The sequence below is a fragment of the Anopheles darlingi genome, chromosome 3 (assembly GCF_943734745.1).
Source record: "Anopheles darlingi chromosome 3, idAnoDarlMG_H_01, whole genome shotgun sequence".
NCBI lineage: Eukaryota > Metazoa > Arthropoda > Insecta > Diptera > Culicidae > Anopheles > Anopheles darlingi.
The window spans coordinates 66,815,560-66,837,456 of NC_064875.1; the positions used below are offsets into that span (position 1 = coordinate 66,815,560).

At 40.1% G+C, this 21,897-nt stretch overlaps 1 protein-coding gene across 1 annotated transcript; it reads right to left on the reverse strand.

Moving 5' to 3' along the window:
• Window positions 1–1,822: 1,822 nt before the first annotated feature.
• On the reverse strand, window positions 1,823–6,383 carry LOC125955736 (uncharacterized). The gene is made up of 8 exons (XM_049686879.1): window positions 5,950–6,383; window positions 5,075–5,872; window positions 4,866–5,007; window positions 4,612–4,750; window positions 3,416–3,653; window positions 2,542–3,339; window positions 2,332–2,473; window positions 1,823–2,168 (listed from the first exon to the last, which is right to left on the reverse strand). The coding sequence occupies exons 1-8, from the start codon at window positions 6,112–6,114 to the stop codon at window positions 2,029–2,031; spliced, it is 2,562 nt and encodes an 853-aa protein (XP_049542836.1). The 5' UTR covers window positions 6,115–6,383; the 3' UTR covers window positions 1,823–2,028.
• Between the last annotated feature and the right edge of the window lie 15,514 nt (window positions 6,384–21,897).

A 21,897-nucleotide genomic window follows, 5' to 3' on the forward strand; every position in this document is an offset into this window, starting at 1 on the left:
ATGTCGTGATAAAATAAAATATGGTGAAATCGGAACTTATTTTCAACGGAGTGATTTGGGGTTGTAGTAGATTTCCATTAGTGTACTTGCTTACTAAATCGCACGTTGATAAATTAGTTAACGTAATTTTTCAACGTGCGATTAACCTAAGTAAACAGTTGTATAATTCGTTTAAATTTAATTTGATTTAAAATTTAATTAATTTGCTTTGTGTGATCCGGGTATATTTGAATCTGCGATGCGACTGTTTGCAAAAAGGCAAGTTGTTGTTTCATTGTCAGGAAGTATAAGCAAGGTTTAAGCGAATGAAACCAAACTTATACGAACTTATAATTTAAAAACAACGTACCGTTTGGAATACAGTTACCATGCAGAGCGTAATTCTCCTTAACTTACCTTCGTTCAGAACCAACCGTCATGGTGGACTGTCTCGTTAGGTCCTACATAAATGATGAATTTATAGTGTCCAATTTGTACCAAGACAAAAGCAATTCCACTGCTCTTGATGAGTTCATAACCGGAGTTAGTTGATGCTAGCGTTACCACAACCATGGTTCGTCGCCCTTAGATTGGAACTTATGAACACAACTGTTTCCGCATTAAACGGGTTTCGTAAACCGAGGCAAGTGCTGGGTCATAGGCAATGGGACACCGTCTAGAGTGAAGCCGCTGCCAACGATCTTCACTGCAACCTTGGCACGTTCGCACAATAATGAAAACATACTCAGGTAGTGACGGTCACTCTGGCTGGCATTATCATGTCGCTAGCAATATTGTAGTCTACGATGGTCTTATAATTGAAATATACGATCTGCTTGGCACAGCTACACGTCGTCGCATAGCTGTTAAGGTCTTAGGAATACGAGTTGGTTAAGACAAAAACACAGTCTTTTTTTATAAACTGTCCTTGATCAACAAGTTACTGCAAAAGTATTGCGTAAACATGTTGCATTGCTACACATTGCTTACTATTTAATACTTTAAGGCGCTTTTTCGTTTCTGTTACTTCAGAACAGAAATGTGAATCTCGATATTTTACTGGTATACAAAACTGGCTATCAATGGTGGCCTTATGTCTTTCCTCAAATTCTGGTATCCTCACAAATGGATTATTATACACCTCATCGGCACGCAATAGTTGATGCAAGTATTTCGCTAATAAAATATTCTTTTATTAGCAAATCACACATTAGTTGTGGTGATGCATGTCAAGATTAAGTAGCGCTCGTATGCCTTTTGTTCGGCGTATTGAAAATTGGCAGTTTAAATATTTTATCATGCTGCAAATGCAACCTCACCTTCGATCAAATGAGGCCGGTAATGGTCCTGATGAGTGATTTGATGTGCATCGTACAACGCCAATTGATGTTTCCGTTGGGAATCGTGCACATTATGGAGCAAAAAATATGTTCGAGCTCTTCTCTTGCTATTGCATAATGTCAAATTGCGTACGTGTAGCACGTGTTAATTGTGAACTATAAATTTAATTATGAAAATGTGTTTTATGCAGTGCAATTTGAGGAGGCACATAAAGTGCATTTATAAAACCACTAAGCACTCCCAAACGTGTCACTAACGATGTTATTATTTCTAATTGCAGTGGTGTTCACACGGAGTAGAAAAAATGTCCTCGATTATTAATTTAATGCTTGATTTTCTATCAGCTAACAACACTTTATGTGTTTGAACATTCCGCAAGAATTATAAACATTCGCCAAGAATTATATAAAAATCCAACAATATCACCAAGGATAAGCAATGATCACCCTAAGCAATTCAGTTTACATGGTAATAAGAAAAAAAACTGTGTCAAAAGACGACAAACTGTGTCAAAAGACGACGAGTGGTAACGATTATATTTTATGTATTCTTTAGCACATTGCATGCACTCATTCCTTTAAACTTAAAACTTCCTTCAAAATAAAATTGCTGAAGCTTCAAAAACGATTGGAATGCTTATTATTTCGGCTCATACATTCTTATTTTACACGCCATAGCTTATATTGCACATGGTGGTAATGTGGTGCTTTAAGGGTTGGTCACTTTTCCTATGAAATAGACCCCCTTATCCTGTGACATTAACGAATATATAAATGGATGGTCTGCCTTGAACTCCATGGTTGGTGGAGGTGTCGGTGGGGGATACGAAAGAGGCACCATGAAAATTCCTATAAATGGTAAAAAGCACACATTAAAGCAATGGTTTGTAGTGTGAGTTCTAATAGCAACAATCAGCTAGCTGACAATTGTTGGTTGGTTACATCCAGACTGGGGAATGCCCCGATCCTAGGACAACTTGTGCGCAATTAACCGAAAACGTCATATTCTCACCTGTAGCGGCTGCGGCCTCGGTACCTTCTTCATTGACCTCGATGAATGCTTTATGAATCGCCTTCGAAACCTTGAGACTTTCATCTGACTCTAGCAAATCGGGAAACTCAGCCGCATCACTGAACATTCGTCTCATGCCAAGCTGCAACGTGTAAGCATTGGTCATTACAATTTTATGGTGGGGTACTGCGAATGCATTTGATAACTTACTTTCGTTAAAACGCCATTTAGATTGAGAGAGAAATCAATTTTGAATTTGGGAAGATATACTTTCACATCGCTTATTTTCATTTGTTTAGAAAGCTCGACAAGGTTAAGGCTCGGAAGACTCTCTTCCAATGCTGCTAACCCATTGCGTTTGTTGGGTAACAGCACCAACATCGTCATTTGGCCGCCACTGTAGGTTAGCTCAAGAGCGGAGAACCCTTCAGTCTCAAAGTTTTTGTATGCAAAATCCTCCTGAATGTACATCATCGGTACCTCCCGTGACTGTGTATCACTGGACCAGAATCGCATCGGGTGGGTGTCGGTCGTTTTGAACTGGTACCTCCAGGTACCCTTAAAGTGTACCGCATTGACCAGCACCATACGGGTCAGGTCGTTCAGAGAATTGGGTGTGATAAGATCCTTGATTTTGTTGTTCGTTTTGCGTTCCACCCAATCATTGATCGTTTTGGCCGCGATCTTATTCTGAGCGAAATTGAGCTCTTGAACTTCCGACTGGAAGCTGGCGGTGGCCACCTCTTGGAAGGAACGTTTCACATTGAATCCTTCTTTGACATACAGCTTGTTGGCTACGGCAATAGATTTATCGTTTGCTAGGCGATCCATGAGTCGTCCGTACCATTCGGCAACCTGCTGCTTCTGATCGGCCTTTCCGTAGCGCAATCCACCAAACATTTCGTCAGCCGTTACTCCACCGGCACCCATGGCTGCGAGCGATAGACAGGCACTGATCGAAAACGGAGAAAATACCACATTTCCGTCACTCGCTTGTGCACTCACTTGCTGCAAACGAAAAATATTATGATTCTTTGATTTGGGAATGACCATGGGAGACCGAATTGGTGAGAAAATGACTCACCTTGTACAGCTGGATTGCGAAATCGTTGGACTGCAGCACAAACTTAGCATCAGCCAGATCGGTCGTGCTACGGGAATTCCGATTCCTTATCTCGCGTTGATGAGTATGGCCAAACACTAGCACGATCGTTAGAAGTTGAAACGTTATTCGTAGAGCGGAACCCATTCTGAACAGGGCGAAGGCTACTTCCAATTGATTCGAAGTGCAAGAACGGTCAGAGAATTTATACGGGGAAAAGCTGATGTGTCAAATCGTACCCGATCCAGAAGTCCTCACACATACATGATTGAACGACAAAAAATGAAAGATCGCATAAATATAGCACTAATACTGCGTCAAATATCATTGTCTTGTTTAAATCTTACTTCTTGTAACGAGCTCAACGATCTAGTGCTAAAATGGGTTTAAATGAGAGAACCAGAGAGAAAAGTGAAAGAGAGTCGAGAATGGGGTGAATTGGAGGAGAAGTAAGAAACGAATCGATTGACCGACTCATCTTTGGTTGAATTGATTTTTGAAATTTAGTTGACCATCATGGGGTGGAGAATCAACAAACAACATTTCATCAACACATCGGCATTGACGGGGATTAACAAATAAATACTGCTCTAAAATAGAGTTTCAGCACTTAGGAATTCCCCATTCAAAAAGCCTGAGGTCATAGTTGACTTTTAACTACAACGAGCTCTTCTTCTTTGATTGAAATACCTAATGTAACAATACAGGTTTTAGAAAAACGCTTAATTTCTGTGACGCTTTTTATTTGTTTTCAATAAAAAATTAATTAATATTAGGTTGAACATCATGTTGTTAAAATCTTAAAGAGATAAATCTAAGCAACTGAATAAAAGAAGATGCGCTCACAGTTTCTAACTCTTTTGAGCTGTCGTCTTCGGATATTTCTACCATCGGCATGAGGCCGCTTTCAATAGTTTGCTAATTTATTGTCATTGATGCGCGGAACTTCGCAAAGTATAGTTGTGTGCATCAACTTCATTCGTCTCTACTGGTTATAACGTTAACAGAGAGTTAAGCAATGATTTTTATTTGATATGACGCTTCTCTTGATACGTGTTTTCCAACGGGACATTTTGTCAAAAGTATGACGTTTGAATGTTTGATAGTGTTACTAGCTTGTCGCCATTGAGAAACAGTAAAGAAGTACTCCTACCCCTTTCGATGATGCAGTGGCGTTTTAAGCTGGGTTGGTCACTTTTCCAATGAAGTAAACACCCTTATCGTGTGACATCAACGTATATATAAATGGATGGTCTGCCTTGAACACCATTACCGGTTGCGTTGAAATTCGGGCCGATAAAAGCATGAATTCCAGCCCTATAAAGAGTAAATAAATGGGTTTGGTTAAAACCCAATCGTGAGTAAGGCAGATACACACTAAAAGTGTCAAGACCAACCACGGATACTTCAACGCAAGCGATCAGTAACTCACCTGTAGCGGCTGCGGCCTCGGTACCTACTTCATTGACCTCGATAAATCCTTTATGAATAGCTTTCGAAACCTTGAGTGCTCCATCAGATTCCAGTAAATCAGGGAACTCAGCCGCATCACTAAACATTCGTCCCATGCCAAGCTACAACAAGTAACCATTGTTAATTTACATTTTAACAAAGGAGTATTGCATGTGCAGGATAACTTACAGTTGTCAGGACGTCATTAAGTTCGAGAGAGAAATCAATTTTGAACTTGGGAAGATATACTTTCACATCGCTTTTTTTCATTTGGTTAGTAAGCTCAACAAAGTTAAGGCTCGGAAGACTCTCTTCCAATGCTGCTAACCCATTGCGTTTGTTGGGTAAAAGCACCAGCATCGTCACGTCACTGTTACTGTAGGTTAGCTCAAGAGCGGAGAACCCTTCAGTCTCAAAGTTTTTGTATGCAAAATCCTCCTGAATGTACATCATCGGTACCTCCCGTGACTGTGTATCACTAAACCAGAATGGTCTCGGATAGGTGTTGAAAGATTTAAACTGCTGCTTCCATTTCGCGTGAAAATGTACCGCATTGACCAGCACCATACGGGTCAGGTCGTTCAGAGAATTGGGAGTGATAAGATCCTTGATTTTGTTGTTCGTTTTGCGTTCCACCCAATCATTGATCGTTTTGGCCGCGATCTTATTCTGAGCGAAATTGAGCTCTTGAACCTCCGACTGGAAGCTGGCGGTGGCCACCTCTTGGAAGGAACGTTTCACATTGAATCCTTCTTTGACATACAGCTTGTTGGCTACGGCAATAGATTTATCGTTTGCTAGGCGATCCATGAGTCGTCCGTACCATTCGGCAACCTGCTGCTTCTGATCGGCCTTTCCGTAGCGCAATCCACCAAACATTTCGTCAGCCGTTACTCCACCGGCACCCATGGCGGCGAGCGATAGACAGGCACTGATCGAAAACGGAGAAAATACCACATTTCCGTCACTCGCTTGTGTACTCACTTGCTGCAAACCGAGAAATATTATGATTCTTTGATTTGGGAATGACCATGGGAGACCGAATTGGTGAGAAAATGACTCACCTTGTACAGCTGGATTGCGAAATCGTTGGACTGCAGCACAAACTTAGCATCAGCCAGATCGGTCGTGCTACGGGAATTCCGATTCCTTATCTCGCGTTGATGAGTATGGCCAAACACTAGCACGATCGTTAGAAGTTGAAACGTTATTCGTAGAGCGGAACCCATTCTGAGCAGGGCGAACGCTTCTTTCAATTGATGCAAAGTAAGCGTACGTCACGGGAATTTATACGAGAAGATAATAAACGTTAGAGAATGTCTAACGCACACTCGTTTATTTTGTATTTAATCTGTTTCTGAGTTGAGAGATGAAATTTTATTTGAACAGATCTTGAGACATTTCTTCACTTTGCAATGGTCGATTTTGAACTCCCGATCCTCGATCGCTTACAACTACCTTATGTTATTACACTCTCCCCTCTCACTTTCTTTCAAATCGTCGAACCCTTATCTCTTTACCCAGTAGGACATACCCCATGGTATAATCGTGGTTTAGCATTGAGCTATAGATTAGCAAACACACAATTCTTATGTAGATCACACAAATACCTCGAAGTGCATAGAAATTTCTTGGATTGGTGTTATACAACACCATGGATTGGTGTTATATTTTACAATATGCCTATTTGCTAATATCAGCTCAAACAAACAAATGTGTGTTCAAACCGAATTATTTCTTTATAGTTATCTTTCGAAAGGTAACTGACTGACACCATGCTTCATCCGTCTGGATGTAAACTCGTCCTTACGGCTGGCTACATAAACATTTCAATGTCAATTCCCAACGCTTAAAACGACAAACCCCGAGGCAAACCGCCAGAAAGCTAAACGATTTTATAAGAATATCGATTGAAGATACGCTGTCTGGAATTGGTGGCTTCTTCGCTTTAAGCTGCTTTCACATCGAGCGCGTTTTTAAAAACGCCAAAGTTGGCGTTTTTTGACGCAAAAGCTTAATTTATTGTTCACACCTAGGTTGCGCGAAGGTCGATTTAAAATACACGAAAAATAGCACCATATCACTACCGCCACCTTATCAAATCATGATAAATAGTTTAATCTTCACGCAAAACAGTTATTACCCGCATTTCAACACATTACTGCCAAAACAAATTGCAAAACCAAAGGGCAACGCTGACTTGCTTGCGTAGCCTGCTACAGTCGGCTCAGAACCTGCCACAATCTGTAGATTTTTACAGATCCGAAAAAAAACGCCAACTTTTAAGCTCTTCAAAAGCTCAAAAAAATAGCTTTCGGTGCGTTACGTGAACACTTCCATATATTTTGATGTGATACAACCGAGTTTTCTGCGTCAAAAAACCTGCTGCGTCTATTAGTGGCGTTTAAACGCGCTCGATGTGAAAGCAGCTTTAAGCTGCTTTCACATCGAACGCGTTTTTAAAAACGCCAAAGTTGGCGTTTTTTGACGCAAAAGCTTAATTTATTGTTCACACCTAGGTTGCGCGAAGTTCGATTTAAAATACACGAAAAATAGCACTATATCACTACCGCCACCTTATCAAATCATGATAAATAGTTTAATCTTCACGCAAAACAGTTATTACCCGGATTTCAACACATTCCTGCCAAAACAAATTGCAAAACCAAAGGGTAACGCTGGCTTGCTTGCGTCGCCTGCTACAGTCGGCTCAGAACCTGCCACAATCTGTAGATTTTTACAGATCCGAAAAAAAACGCCAACTTTTAAGCTCTTCAAAAGCTCCAAAAAATAGCTTTCGGTGCGTTGCGTGAACACTTCCGTATATTTTCATGTGATACAACCGTGTTTTCTGCGTCAAAAAACCTGCTGCGTCTATTAGTGGCGTTTAAACGCGCTCGATGTGAAAGCAGCTTTATCCTGGCTTTCGTTGTTCGTTTCTGCAGAAGCAGTCAATGGAAGAAGTAGAAGAAAGTGAAAGAAAAAAAATTGATTACTTTGATCTATGTGCTCAAGACGCGTTTTCATTTACCGGAATTTTTTTTGCCCTGTCGTCTGTTCACCTGGTTACAGGAGGCCTTACGGATGTTGGATTTCAATTCGTTCAGATTGGTAGAGTTGTCAAAAGGGTCAATGTTGGCTACGCTGGTTTTAACACTGCCGTTCGTCTTTAAAACGTGTTCGAACCGTTGAGCGATTTCTCTACAAATATTTTGCGATTAAATAACTATTATCGTTTAAACATACGGCTCGCCCGTCATTATATATGTAAAAAAAAACTATTATCGCTAACCAAACAAACTTTAAATTTAAAAGCCCAAACGCGAAAATGAATCTGGTTATCAGTTTGGTCATTTTTAGAGACTATAAATAACTTCCAGACGATTAAAACATCGCGTTACAGACTTGCAAACTGCATCGAATGGTGCACGAGAGAGAATATAAAACCGAAAAACAAACATTCCAAACGCGGTCGGGTGAACGATAACCGAAATATCGCACCCCCTCCCACAAATGCACGCCGCACTCACCCGGTGCTATCGGTTCGTTTGCTTGGTCGGCAAACTCGTAAACATAAATATCGTGCACAAGCCTGGGAGGCATTGGTTTCGAATGGCCTCGTTCCATATCATCCTTTGTCTTTCCAGAAACCACATCGTTCTTCTTTTTGGCTGATCATACTACTTCACTCACTTCTTGAAATGGAAAGGTCTTCAAAAGAAAAGTCTTTTGCAGCCTCAAAGTAGTATTCTTCGTTGGAAGCATTTTAATTGCCGAAAAGCCGGGCAGTTAATTGCCAGTTCGAGGAATATAAAATGTTTCCGGCTTTTGCTTTAATTGGGCAATCTTTAGCCACCCGGCTTTTGGTGTTTATGAAGTGCATGAAGTGGGCTGGATGTACCATTAGAATGAAACATCGATCGTTAAAATCGGGTGGCGTGATTATAAAAAGAGAATAAAAATTACACTTGTTAACTTTTTCTTGAGAACTAGGTACCAACCAATAGAGTTCAACTCTATTAAGAACATCCTCGTGAATTTGGATACAACAAGCAGAAGACGCCGAATTTCGCAGTCGCTAAACACACAGACAGCGCGAATCAAAGCGAGTGCGAATACAATAATCAATTCATGCATGCTGAAGCTAAAAGGCCCTTGTCATTCTACTATGACGTTTTGTATCCGAATTTGCTGAGTTATCTAGAAGTAGCCTATCACTAAAGGGTCTTTAATGTCCGGAATCTACTCCAGTTTGGTATGAAAAAGAGTCGATAGGTAGATCATACGATTTCGACAGCATATAATTCTCTAGGAAATATGGAGCAGTACCTAAAATCATCCATCGCGCATCGAATAACAATTATGTTTGATCCACTTAAATATTGACATCGAGAGTGCTATGTTTATTAATAACATAACAATCTTAAATCAATTATAAACGCAAATAAATATCAACTGTCAAGAAAGTGTTAGTCAACATAGCCTACTAACATAGCCTCGCATTCAAATCTTATGGTCTAGTAATTTGACGCACGTGCAATTTAATGCTGCACATGAAAGGTAGTATTTCAACCCGAAAACATGCAAGCAAGATCAGTCATAGCATAACGTCGACTATTATGTGAACACAATGGTGTTGAGAAGATGGTGCATAAAATACATTATGCTTAAATATCTGATGTTCTATCGGTATCCGCAACTGCAGCGTTTTACATGCACAGCCATCCAACAGCCCAAATGAACGCCCATACACTTCAGTAAAACCTTCAGTGACACGGTTGCAGAGCTACGTGCTCATTTGTACGTCAGACGAAATGTGGTTCCCATGCAAATGAATGTAAGATATCAACGAACTAAGCTATTAGTACAACGTTTCATTCATTATGCTCATGCCCCGCTGACCGCTGTTAATGGGTTGAATAGAAGTCGAAAAGGCGCTTCCCTGCTGTTACTGGTTGTTCATTCATACTAAATATAATAACGTTGCTAGCACATTTAAGTTTATTTATTCGCTCCAAATATAATGAACATATTATTGCATTTCCTTAGTGTTTGTTAGAACTCAAACACATGCTACTTATGCTGTGAAACCGTTTCATCTCATTCATAAAATAATGTTTGTCCTACATTCTAGCTACGACGGATGTGAACCCACAAAAAACCTTTGTCATGTTCACTCTCATGTTAACACATCTCAACGAATGCATCAGCATGATTTTAGCTTCCTGGAGCGGTTTGTTGGTTCGTTCTTATGAACATCGCCTCTTCTCGATCGGCTCTCCGTCAGTACGTCACACAAGGGAGAAAGAGGGGATTTTGGGAAAACTCAGCAAACATGCACCGAATTCCCAGTGATTGATGACAGACGATGTAGAGGATGCTGGCTTCCTGCTGGGCTCTGCCTTTCCCTCTGATTGCCGGCGTGGAAAGCAGCAAGGCTCTTCAGTAACGCAGATCACAGTTGGGTGCTTCCTAGAGCGACTGTATGGAAAATGATTGTCTTCGACCAGTCCCTATCCCTATGTGCTTTTGTTGATGTTTTCGTTGATATTCAACAATCGCGCTTGGCGTACATTTTTCGCTTTCGCAGCTGCAAGGCGCCTGGTAGCGGCTGGTTTGACAATCGTTTCACCATAATACATGGCCCTGCACTATGCAAATGGTTTTGCATATACACTTTTTGTACTATTGTACAAATGCATTTGTGATGACATCAGCACCATCGTGGCATGCATCATGAAGCAACACCTATGCATGCAAAGCTTGAGTGACTTGCGCATAAGTCGAATTCCGACGTGAAATGAAAGTGAACCACCGGTACAGTGTATGTTAGGCAAAGTTGTGTGCGTTTACTCTGATTCTATGCCTCAATACAAACTATGGTCGGCTGTACAAACCTGAGTTTCATTTCGAGCTCATACAAAAGAGTAGAAGCGTAAACGATGCCTTTCTATTTGTTGACTTTACTATGAAAGCCGAAGATGTACTAACGTGTCTCAAGGAATCTGTTATCCGATACACCAGTTAATTTGTCATCTTCTCGATCCAATTAGTTAATTCCATCATTGTAGTACTGATCAATCAGTCTACGCATTGCGAAGATACGGTTCAATAAATGTAACTAATTTACCGCATGTTTGGAATGCGAAATAATCATCCTTGCGATGACCACGAGTTCTTTGGAGAACGACAGGTTCTCTCAATATTCACCTAGCTTCGACAAAATGGAACATTGAGAAAAAGAAATTCATTTATCTTAGCCAGTAGATTAATGGTAGCTCCCATCACAGCACGACACTGAATGAAATGGGTGCAATGGTAGGATTTAGTAACGTACGATTTCTCGATTAATTATATCGCTTGGGATAGCCTACTTGCATTCCTAATGGCGGCTATTGATATCTTGTAGATGAAGTATGTTAAAGTTGTAGTCATCCATACCATTTGGGATTGTTACACATAACTTTGATAAATGAATTGTACGATATATTTAGATACTTTACATACATTTAGCAAGGTTTATATATTCACATACATTACGGCTCGTTCTGGTGGTTTTATGTTACATATTACTTTTCAGATACTCTCCAAACCAGCAATATAATAGCAAAGGATGCTATTATATTTTACAGAAAACAAAAAATCTCTTTCCATTTATTTTTCGGCGAGCAATTTCACTCCCTCACACTTGAAACTATCACCATCGGCTCTAAAGTTGATTCTTTTACTGACTTGCGAACCGAGCAGGAAGATTAACTTGGATGGTTATGGCATCAAAACACCGCATTCGTGCTCCATTAGTCAGATACTTTTCTCATGAAATTTTCAGTGCAGCTACCCCTTCCGGCCATTGTTAGCCCAGCAGACGCTGCGAAAACATTCTGCGGGAAGTATTCGACAGGATACGGTGTGCGGATTTGCGGAAACAAACATCTCTGTGTAAGTTCGCACGCTTTCGAAAGTTTATTTTTTACGGAAGTTCGACATACGTATTGTTAAAAATTGATACCCAATTCTTTTCGCGCCGGGCAAGAAATGGCCATTTCAACAGCTGGGCGGGGTAGACAAGCTTTCCGTAGAAACGAAGAAAGAAAAAACCGACGTTAAAAAGTTTATATTCGTTCGATTTCTTCTGTTGCTGTGCCTTGGGCAACTTATGATCAGTGTTGGATGGTACAAAGGGCAAACATCAAAGCGCCGTATCAATCGATTTTTGACAAACTTCCGCCCACAAAGTGTCTAAGACTTTTGGAATGTTAGCTAGAAGAGAGTGTCACTCAAAAAAAGCAGGGTGTTTGGCGGAATGTTAGAAAATCAAACACCGTCGTCCGTTGCCGAATGTTATTTCCGGGTCCTTTGTATGCTACCTGTATCTGTGTAAGAATCGTGAGCTGGATGCTGATGGCAATTACGTCAAATGATGTTTTGCCGACCGTTCCGGTAGGGGCGTGGGGCCATGAATACGAGTGGAATCGATTTTGTGAGTTTATGCTTATTTGAACAAGTGAACGTAACGACAAGGTCAGTTTCTGTTGTTGTTGTGGCGAGAGTAAACATTCTCATGAGTCATTAACTGCAAATATTGGACCTGGGTTTAAACACTGTTTATTGATGTTCTTTTGGTTATTGCTGATACTTCTTCTATTTTCCGCTAAACTTAAAGGCCGAAGCAAATAACAAGAGAATAATGTTAAGGAGTATTGTAACATGTGCGATTTCTGTTCTATCTCGGAATAATAAAAATAACACTGCGATCAAAAAGCTGGTTTGGCGCTTCCACGACATTTTCCAGAAACTACACATCCTCTTAATGTCTCGTGTACATGTACTTTATATGCTCCATAAAAATACGGTAGTAAATTGAATAAACGGTAACTGTGAGAGAATTGAAAAAGAGTCTCAACAAATCCTTTTGCTAGTCTTACGATAAAACTGCTGCAGACACTTGCAGCACTATCGTATACGTACAGCACACTGGTGGCAGAAAGTATCTTTCAAGCCCACCTTAGCCTAATGGCCTTTCGAAAATATGAAAATATTACACAATAAATAATCGTTGAACATGACACGACAACAGATATCCGTCGAGTGATCAAATGGTTTATGGTGCCAATATTATGCCCGAAGCCATACGGTGGATTGTTATTGTTCTCTTTCGAATATGCTTGCTATGGTGCACAATCAAGGTCCTCGAAAAACACTCGTGCATGCAACCAGGTGCTGTCGAACAACGCAGGTGGAGCTATTTCATTACCATTTCATACGATTCGTAGCAAAATTCGATGTATGTTGGCTTATGCTTATCCCATTTTGTGGTACGATGATGGTCAGTAGCCTGGACCTGAAGAGTTGTGCTTCACGTGAGAAGTGTATCTTCTCTAGAACTGTTCTCATTTGTTTTCATAAAAAAATGGCTATAAAAGACATAAAAGAATCCATCCACCGAAAAACCAAACCGGTCGGCTTTCGGTTCTGTTTGTTGCGGCTTCCACGGAGCGGCTGCCTGCTTGACCGCATGCAAACACCGCATCGCACACCAGCTTATCATCACTAGCGCTAGCTGGAGAAAACCAGAAAACGCAAGGCAGCAGCGGCCGGCTTTCCTCGTAATCCTATTTCGATGTTCTGGCGAGTGAACGAAAGATTCTATCTGGTCATTTGGTGAGGATCTACCAGCTTCGGTTGGATTAACGGTCTCCAGCTGTCGTGTTTGGTTGCTCCGTGTGTTATGTCCATGGGAGTTATGTGCATATGAGCAACACGGATAGGTGTAGCGGAGTATTCCTTCTTTATTCAGCATTATTTTTGAATTTTGAAGATGTTTTATGGCTCCGCCCGTTTAATTGAATCCAAATATAATCGTTTTCATAGAACATGTATTCGAATGCTAATATAAATAGCTCTTTTCTTGACTGACGTTTTATAATTCTACCAACTGTATAAGTGTGAGAATTTTTTACCATCCAAAGTGTGACCATAATTTCAATAAAAAGTAATTGGACACGTGCAGCGTTGGTGCAGTGTTTCGAAATGCAAGAATATTTAATACTTTATGTGTCACCTCAAATTGCACTGCATAAAACACATTTTCATAATTGAGTTTGTGTTTCACGTGCCACACGTACGTGTCGAAATTCGACAACAACAAAGCCGTCCTGAAAGGGACATGCTTTTATTCATTATTATGTATTTGATTCCCACTGGAAGCAGTTTTCCGATGCACCACAAACGCACTCCAATCAGTCAGCGGGGCCATTACCGGCGGTATTCGATTGTAGGGAAATCGTTTTCACTTGCAGCTAATTCATATGCCACCAACCAGGGATGTGAGGTTGCATAAGCGAAACCATAAAACATTAAAATTGTGCAGCATTCAACGCTTCGTTCAAATTGCGTACCCTCATTCCCAGCTGCTCTCGATGCAGCAAATGAGCTAATGGGTATTTCGATAATTAATGTATATTTCATAAACAAAATGATTGCTTTGAGCAGGATGGTGGTGTGCCTAGAGATGTGGATGATACATCAGCCAGCATGGCTAGCGACCGGTTGTTTATCAGCACTCGGTAGATTCATCACTGACTAACCGTGTTACGTAGAGTATATCTTGTATATTCTGAATATTGGCTTTACTAATAACGCTGATTGCGCAAAAGAACATTACAATAAGTGGATACAGTATAGTTGTTTTCTTGAGATCTTAAAAAATGAACATTTTTATTCATTAAACGTAAAAGGTGTATTACGTTTAATGAATAAAAATGTTCATTTTTTAAGATCTCAAGATCTAGGCGTGATTGGAGCTTGTTAGCACGAAAGTGAGCTATGATAAAATTCATGTTTATATTCACAAAATCACCTGTATCCTCTGTTCATTCGCCATTCTGCATCCACGCAAATGCCCACGCGTGGGCATATTATCTAAACCTCCAAATAAAATAACTTTGGATGAACGATGGAATTGTACCCAGAGAAGAAGGTTGATTCTTAAGCTGGACCATCAATGATACCGTTGATTACATTTCCTACAAATGCAAACACCCTTGAGCCACACAACAAGTGGAGAGCATTTGTGTTCAAATGCTGGGAATAAAATGTGAAGGTGTACGGGCATCGTAGTAGATGGTTGTTGCAGCGAACAATATTTTCATTTTGAGTCCTTCCTATCAGAACAGTACGTTCAGCCAGTCGAAAACCGTTTAAATTCCTATTCATTGTTGGTTCTTTAAAAGTGTGCTTATAATACACACGAAGCGATGATCATAATGATATGGCATGAATAAAGTCTGGAGTGAAAAAAATGGTATAAAAATGTACGTTAACATGTTCACAATATTGATTTCAATTGCACGTATGTAGTAGGAGTGTAAAATAAACGTCATAACACCCCCAACTCCGGTACTGTTTTTATCTATCCATTTAATGAATGCTGCAAATATGAGAGTCTGTAATATTTATATCTTTAAACCCGCAACACGAGAATAAACCGCCTAGAATGGTATTTTCTAAAATGGTTGGTGACACTTTGCCTGTGCATGGTTCCTATCGATCATTAATCATTTTTAATCCTATGAAAACAATTGATAATCGTATAATTTATCACTACCCTGCTCTTCGCAAATAATTCATAATTAGCCATGGCTCTTGTACAGTTTTATTACGCAATTATGTTGATTGGGTCGACAGAAACCATGTTAAAACAAATGTTATAAAAATATTCTAAAATTGATATCGATTGGTATATCAATCGCATTACATTCCTGATAACAATAGTTTTGTGGCATTATGTTCAAATACATTTACCACTTTAACATCCATCTCTTATGTAATTCTCGAAACGAATCTTTGTTTCCTTTTCTTACGGTTTCATCAATGGAGACGCATGGTATACCATGCGTCTCCATCGAACTTAAAATGTTGATGCATATCGAAATTATATACACATTAAACTGGACCAAAATTGTTATGTTTGTTAAATTGCCACAGAGTACATGACAACCGCTTGCCATTAAATAGATTCGTGTATTTTGTCCAATTTCCTTTTGCGCACACGCTGCGGGCCATTCAATGTCCCCACATGTGCCGCTAGACAAAAGCGCGCGGAAATTGAGAAAACATAAATCGAAACAGAAGTCAGCAATCAACCTGAATTCCGTTGTTCATTCACTAGGGGCTGCGCTTGATGGACAGAACATTCTGTACGATGTGTGTGAGTGTGCTCTTTTTTGTTTGTTTGGTTGTTGTTCGTGATTTTTTTGTTTTGTATTGCTAGATTCGGGTATGCACAACGCCATAAGAAGAATCCCGGTTGCATTGGAATGTGAAATTGGATTCGTGGGCCATCAGCAAACGGTCGACTGATCGACAGTGAGCGATTGCGAATGAACGGTAAATAAGTGTCAAGAGTCCAAAATCTGCAGCACACCCAAAGCGATGGCTTCGTTGAGTATGACAAAGGGTAGAAATCAAGGTTTACCATTGGACCACACAGGGAAACCCGAGTGTCAACGCAGAGCGCAGCTGGTCATTGCTGCACACAGCGTATATGACCAGGCTGCGTTGGAACATGTCGGTAGCCGGACAGGTATTTGCATATGCATTGCAGTCATTTGAGCTCCTGTTTGTCTCATTGACAAAACTCACTCACAGATTGACGAATGAAGTGTTCAGCTGACGGTTTTATTCTTTTTTGTAATTTCCAATCGATGTCGCATTGAAAATCCGAGAGAAAGGAGCATCACTCGATTTCTTACCATGCTGCTGGCAAAGATGAAAGCATACCTATTGAGGATCTTATTGGAGACAAAATATATTGTTATTCTATGATTGGTCTTTAGAAAGATCACTATATCATTGATTGAATTCTGCTATCGATGGAGAATAATTTGCTGTCCTGAAAGAACGATGATAAAGTCATCCAGTTATTAAGTAACTTCTATGATCCTTTCATTTTCTTTATTAAGAGAAGAGTTAAGATGATGAACAATTTTAACTTAATAATGTTTTCTTACTCTCAGGAACCAATTTGAGACTATTATTCTATTTTTGAAAAAATGTATAAATGGTTCCTACATGGGAAGAGTACCATTACACCACCCCAAATTTGATGGCATCACGAAAGAAAATGTTAACGCCTCTCAACCTCACTTGAGTGACGCATGACAAGCCTATGTGGTAGGGGTGTTGAGCAAAAAAATACGAGCAAAAAACTCAACATCATCCTTGAAGACGAAGGTATTCGTGGGTCGTAAATCAAAAAGTCAGTCAGCGCGAAGCGCCCTTCCATCCTTTTAGAGTGTAATGACTATTAGCTTCCATGCTTGAGAAAGCTTTCTCGCGTTGATACCAAGGGATTGCGCTTGAGCAAACCCGTAAAACAGTTGCCTTACCGACCAAGCACTATGAGACGAGCAAATACCACGGTAAGATATCTTTATTATTTTAAAAACTATGCCCTGATTAAGAAGAAGCTCTAAAAACAGCACATAAAATATGATTGTTATATTTTAGGGATTTACTTAAAATTAAATGTTGGACATATATTGTCGCACAAATGGACAAAAAATGCCCTATCATGATCCATTCCCACCGTTAGTTAACGCGAGAAAGGACAAAAAGCCTAGTAATTCTGAGAAGAAAATCTTTCTTCTGCCTGACACCCCGGTCTAGTGTTTTGGATAAAAAGTGTGTGCGCCCCTCAGCTCGTGAGTAGCTGCTCTCAAGGTGCTTTCACTCAACCTTTGCTCTATTGTACATCGCGTGCTGTTCGTAGCCTTTAAGGGGTTTTTTTTTTCTCAAATAAGAAACAGCGCAGCTCGTCAGATTGTATGCTTGTTTGCTGTGAGCTGGTTGTGTGGTGTCGTATTGTCGCAAAGCAAAATTACCACTTTTCATTCCAAGGAGGAAGTGCAATAAATTCTCATTATATTAGATTTTTCCTTTTTACTCTATCTTGACAAAGAATCACGGACACCATACTCACACCGGTACAGGAGGATAGGATGATTCAGAAGGATTTATGTCAGCTTCAACCGGTAGTGTCTTTTGTTAATAGTTTCTGAAATATGTTTCTAAACATCGCGTATCTTATGGCTTATATCTTGGACATATTTGCTCAATCTACTAAAAACATACAATTTGTTTATTAATTAGCAATAGTTAATTATAACAATTTGCAAATACAAAAAAACTGACACCATAGGCGTCTACCATCATCGAGATGCCGAAATGATTAGACATAAGGCAACAAGTTGGCTATTGGACTGACCATTCTAAAGCATAAGCTTATTCAAAGAGTAGCCACAACCAAGAGTTATGCATCCCCGATGGATCTGTACAGGACGGAGAACAATTTTATGAGAATGTAGAATAACTTTAGTTTTGGTTTTCATTGCCACGAAACTACTGGCAGCCATGCACAAGGCACACGCCACAGCTAGCCACACACCAACTATCGCTCTTCATTCTAACGTGCGGCGATGCACTTTGCGGGATTGCTCAAATGTTTTGTTTTCGGTGAAAATTCTTCCCTTTTTCTTTTTTCGGGTTTAGTTTCCAACGAACAACGTTGGCTTTTGAGAAGAGTCCAGACATACTGGATCTCGTGCTCTCGAGAGTTTGTGGTCATGAGCTTGAGAATTCAATAGCCCAATTCCTACGCTGCCGTTCCATGGTTGCATGTTATTTGCAGAAGACTGGTGATGAGGAGCTGAACGGAGAGTTAGGTATGCCAAGCTGAACAATTTTGTGTTTTGAAATTATATGATATAAAATACACGTATAATGCAGAACTGAACAGCGCTGCACGCAATTATCAAAGCTCGTTGATAAAAAATGTCCAATTTGGTTTAGGGCATACGCTAGATCGAGTAAGTAACTATAAAAGATTCGTGAATGTAACCACACGTATAAGCTCACCGTATGTGATTGCAAACGTATGGAGGGAGCTATTACATTATAGTTGACTAAAAATAAAACTATGCTGAAGGACTACTGTACTGCAAAGAGCTACAATGAGATGATTGATCATTCATCATTCATTATCTGGTGTCAATTAAGCCTACCGTACATTCCACTGAGCATTCTGCTAGCCTGAATGCCATACATTCAATGCAACGAAATGCCAATGGTAGTACGATTCAATTGTAGGTATTCAAATGACTTTATTCAAGCAGTATTAATAACAACATAATATTAGTTAGTCGGTCATCTTACGTGAAACTCCACTCAGATAGTTTCACATTAAGTTAACCTGCTGTCTTAAATTGATCCAATTTTGCTTGACATTCTTTTTACGAAGATCTTTCTTGAATATTAAACAGCTGTTTCTGTTGCTCTGGAATTTCATGTAAGGTTAGTGGTAATATCGATCGTACCTTTTACAGAAACTTCTTCACCAACCGAAGAAATTGAAAGTCAATCGAACACGAAAAATGATGCAAATCAATCGTATCCTTCATATGGTCGGCTGGTCTGTGAAACAATCAAAGTTTATACTGAGTACTATAAGATTACGTTCGTGAGAATCACTTATGTATGCTTTCAACATTACATGTATACCGCTTTTATTTAGCCTGACAAAAGTGAAACTCGGAAGCAATAGCAGCATTTTCTCTAAGCGGAGTTCCTCATTTTATGTGATCCATGTGATATAGTTTATCATTTTGGACGTTGGCCAACACCTATAGCAGGGGAGCTATAAGTTAGAGGATAATTTTAATTATATTTCCTCTTTTATGGTCTGAGGTCAGCGGGTCACTGGAGAGCCGAGACGGACTTTTTTTCTTTCTCTTGGAGTATTCATGTGGAACAACATTGCTGTTCTCAGCTACTGGCCTCGATGAACATTTTCAGCAGATTGGCTTGGTCTGCCCCAAAAATACCCCTCTTCTGACTTGACTAGTTGTTGGATTCGAGCTAAGGTTTTTTTTCATTTTTACACTTCCCCTGGAGACTGTCCCGTGGTTGACTGGAATGTAAATAATGGAGCATGAAATGAAGTCTGTGGTGTCCTGGTGCACTGGTGCACCGGCACCGATAGTGACCAACCGGTTGATTGGCTATAGGGAGAGGTACATTGCATACCACATGTTGTCACGGCCCGTTTTGGTCATTGCCAGTGCATCGCTTAATTGTATCGAGGAAACCCCCGTGGTAGACCACAATAATGCAACGTTGTTGTCTGCTTCAGTATTGGTCACTACAGCATTCCCTTTTATTTCTTGCTTGTCCATAATTATAGGAGGCAGGCTTCCTCTTTAAAACATTTTTCATGAGAATATGACCTGGAGCTGGGGAACAATGCTTCCCTAGAGAGTGCCCTGAGTGACTCGTTTGGTAGATAATTGCTCATAAATTTTCAACAACACATCTTCAGTATGCCCACATGCTGAGTGTTACAAAGCGAGTATAGCAGAGCGTTCGTAGAGCGTCCATTACAGCATGATCAGAATGGTGCTTGTGCACTGGAAGCAAAGCTCCCAATGATAAGTTAATAACTTATTCCATCTTACTTCTACTCAAGGTGTCTTCTGATAACTCCTCTTTTTCGAGTTTTTAAATGTTTTCAGGGTAATCATAATGGAAGAAGAAGTACATAACAAATGATGGTAAAAAGTTTCTAAATACATCAAACCAGCAGCAGGTTCAATCATTCGACATCCCCAATCACGGTTAATTGCACTCATGCACTCCAACTTTAGTTCTCACTCAGTTCTCACAGCAAAGTGTTGTTTGCATCCAAAACTTTTGGGTGTACGATCTGCCAAAACTTTTCCACCATTAATACCTATTGTTGATCATAACTCTCTGTAAGGAGAACGGCCAAGTCTGGGTAAAGAACTTTAGCTCAATTTCGAAACAATGTCGATTGGTCGAAGTCTCGACAGTGTCGAGTGCATTTCTTCGTAGCGTCATAAAAACAAAGCGAAATGATAGCGTCGTGCTTCAAAATTGGCTTTATTACGCCCAACATGTCTGTGCCAAGAAAGGCTCTGCCATCGTGAAGAATGAGAAGATAAAGCCAATGTACCCTCACCTTTCTCACTGACCCTTTTTGATGCTAAACGTTATTCGTTTGGAGAAAAAGAGAACGAATCGAACAGACCATCGAACTTTATTCTGCTTCTGCCGGAAATGTCGGTATTAGACATTGGAGAATATCTTTCATCATCATCAGAGAATAGTGAAAGCCACTACCGAGTGGCGAGAAAGGAGTGAGGAGAAAGGAGTGAGAATGCTGCACATAACGTTTTTTGTACGACCCAGCGGAATTAAAATAAAACGCCATGGCAGTTGTTGGCAGCTCATTAGAAAGCATGTGTGATGCTTAAGATGATAGAAGTAGGTTTGTGAGAATGATCATTTTATCGCATTGGTTTATGTGTAGAATACATCTTTAAAAAATGATTAAAAAACACCTTCAAACATCTTCTCTTTTTGATAGCAAAATGATCCAAATGTAATGCTTCTGTTACATTTGGCATACGTTTTTGAAATCTATTTGAGTTTGAGTTCAAATCTATTTAGAACATCTCTATATATTTTTTCGTTATCTAGAAAACGAAAAGCAGATAGGAACCACTTTTGACAATGAAAAATTTGATAGAATTGTACTGCTGGCAGCTAAATTTTAGATACCTTCTTGAATCCACTTGCTCACATCACACAAGGTCATCTTTCTCGCGAAAAATTATGTCAGAACTAAATTAAGTTGTATCGCAAGGACAGCTCAAACAGTTGTCCTTGTTGGCCTGCAGCGTACCTGTTCCTTGTTGCGGGTCGAGTGGACAGTACAGCAAACCAAGCTCGACATAGACGCTTGTAGATGAGGAAAAGCGCAGTGAAGGATAGCCAATTAGTGCCGTCATGGTGTGGCGATGGCCAATGCGGTAGGTTTGACCCTGGTTCCATCCCGTGTGGCGGTTTGTCTACTCCATTCCCACTAATTGAGGCATGGGTAGATTGTAGAAATCGGGTACGAAACGGTTCGTCGGAAGCATTTCCTGTTATGC

What these genes read in the sequence shown, in the direction of transcription:
- LOC125955736 (XM_049686879.1), bottom strand. Translation starts at nt 6,114, where the DNA reads ATGGGTTCCGCTCTACGAATAACGTTTCAACTTCTAACGATCGTGCTA. An exon ending in TAAATGGCGTTTTAACGAAA is followed by an intron (nt 2,474 to 2,541) that starts GTAAGTTATCAA and finishes TACACGTTGCAG; the next exon opens with CTTGGCATGAGACGAATGTT. An exon ending in CGAGGCCGCAGCCGCTACAG is followed by an intron (nt 2,169 to 2,331) that starts GTGAGAATATGA and finishes TACCATTTATAG; the next exon opens with GAATTTTCATGGTGCCTCTT.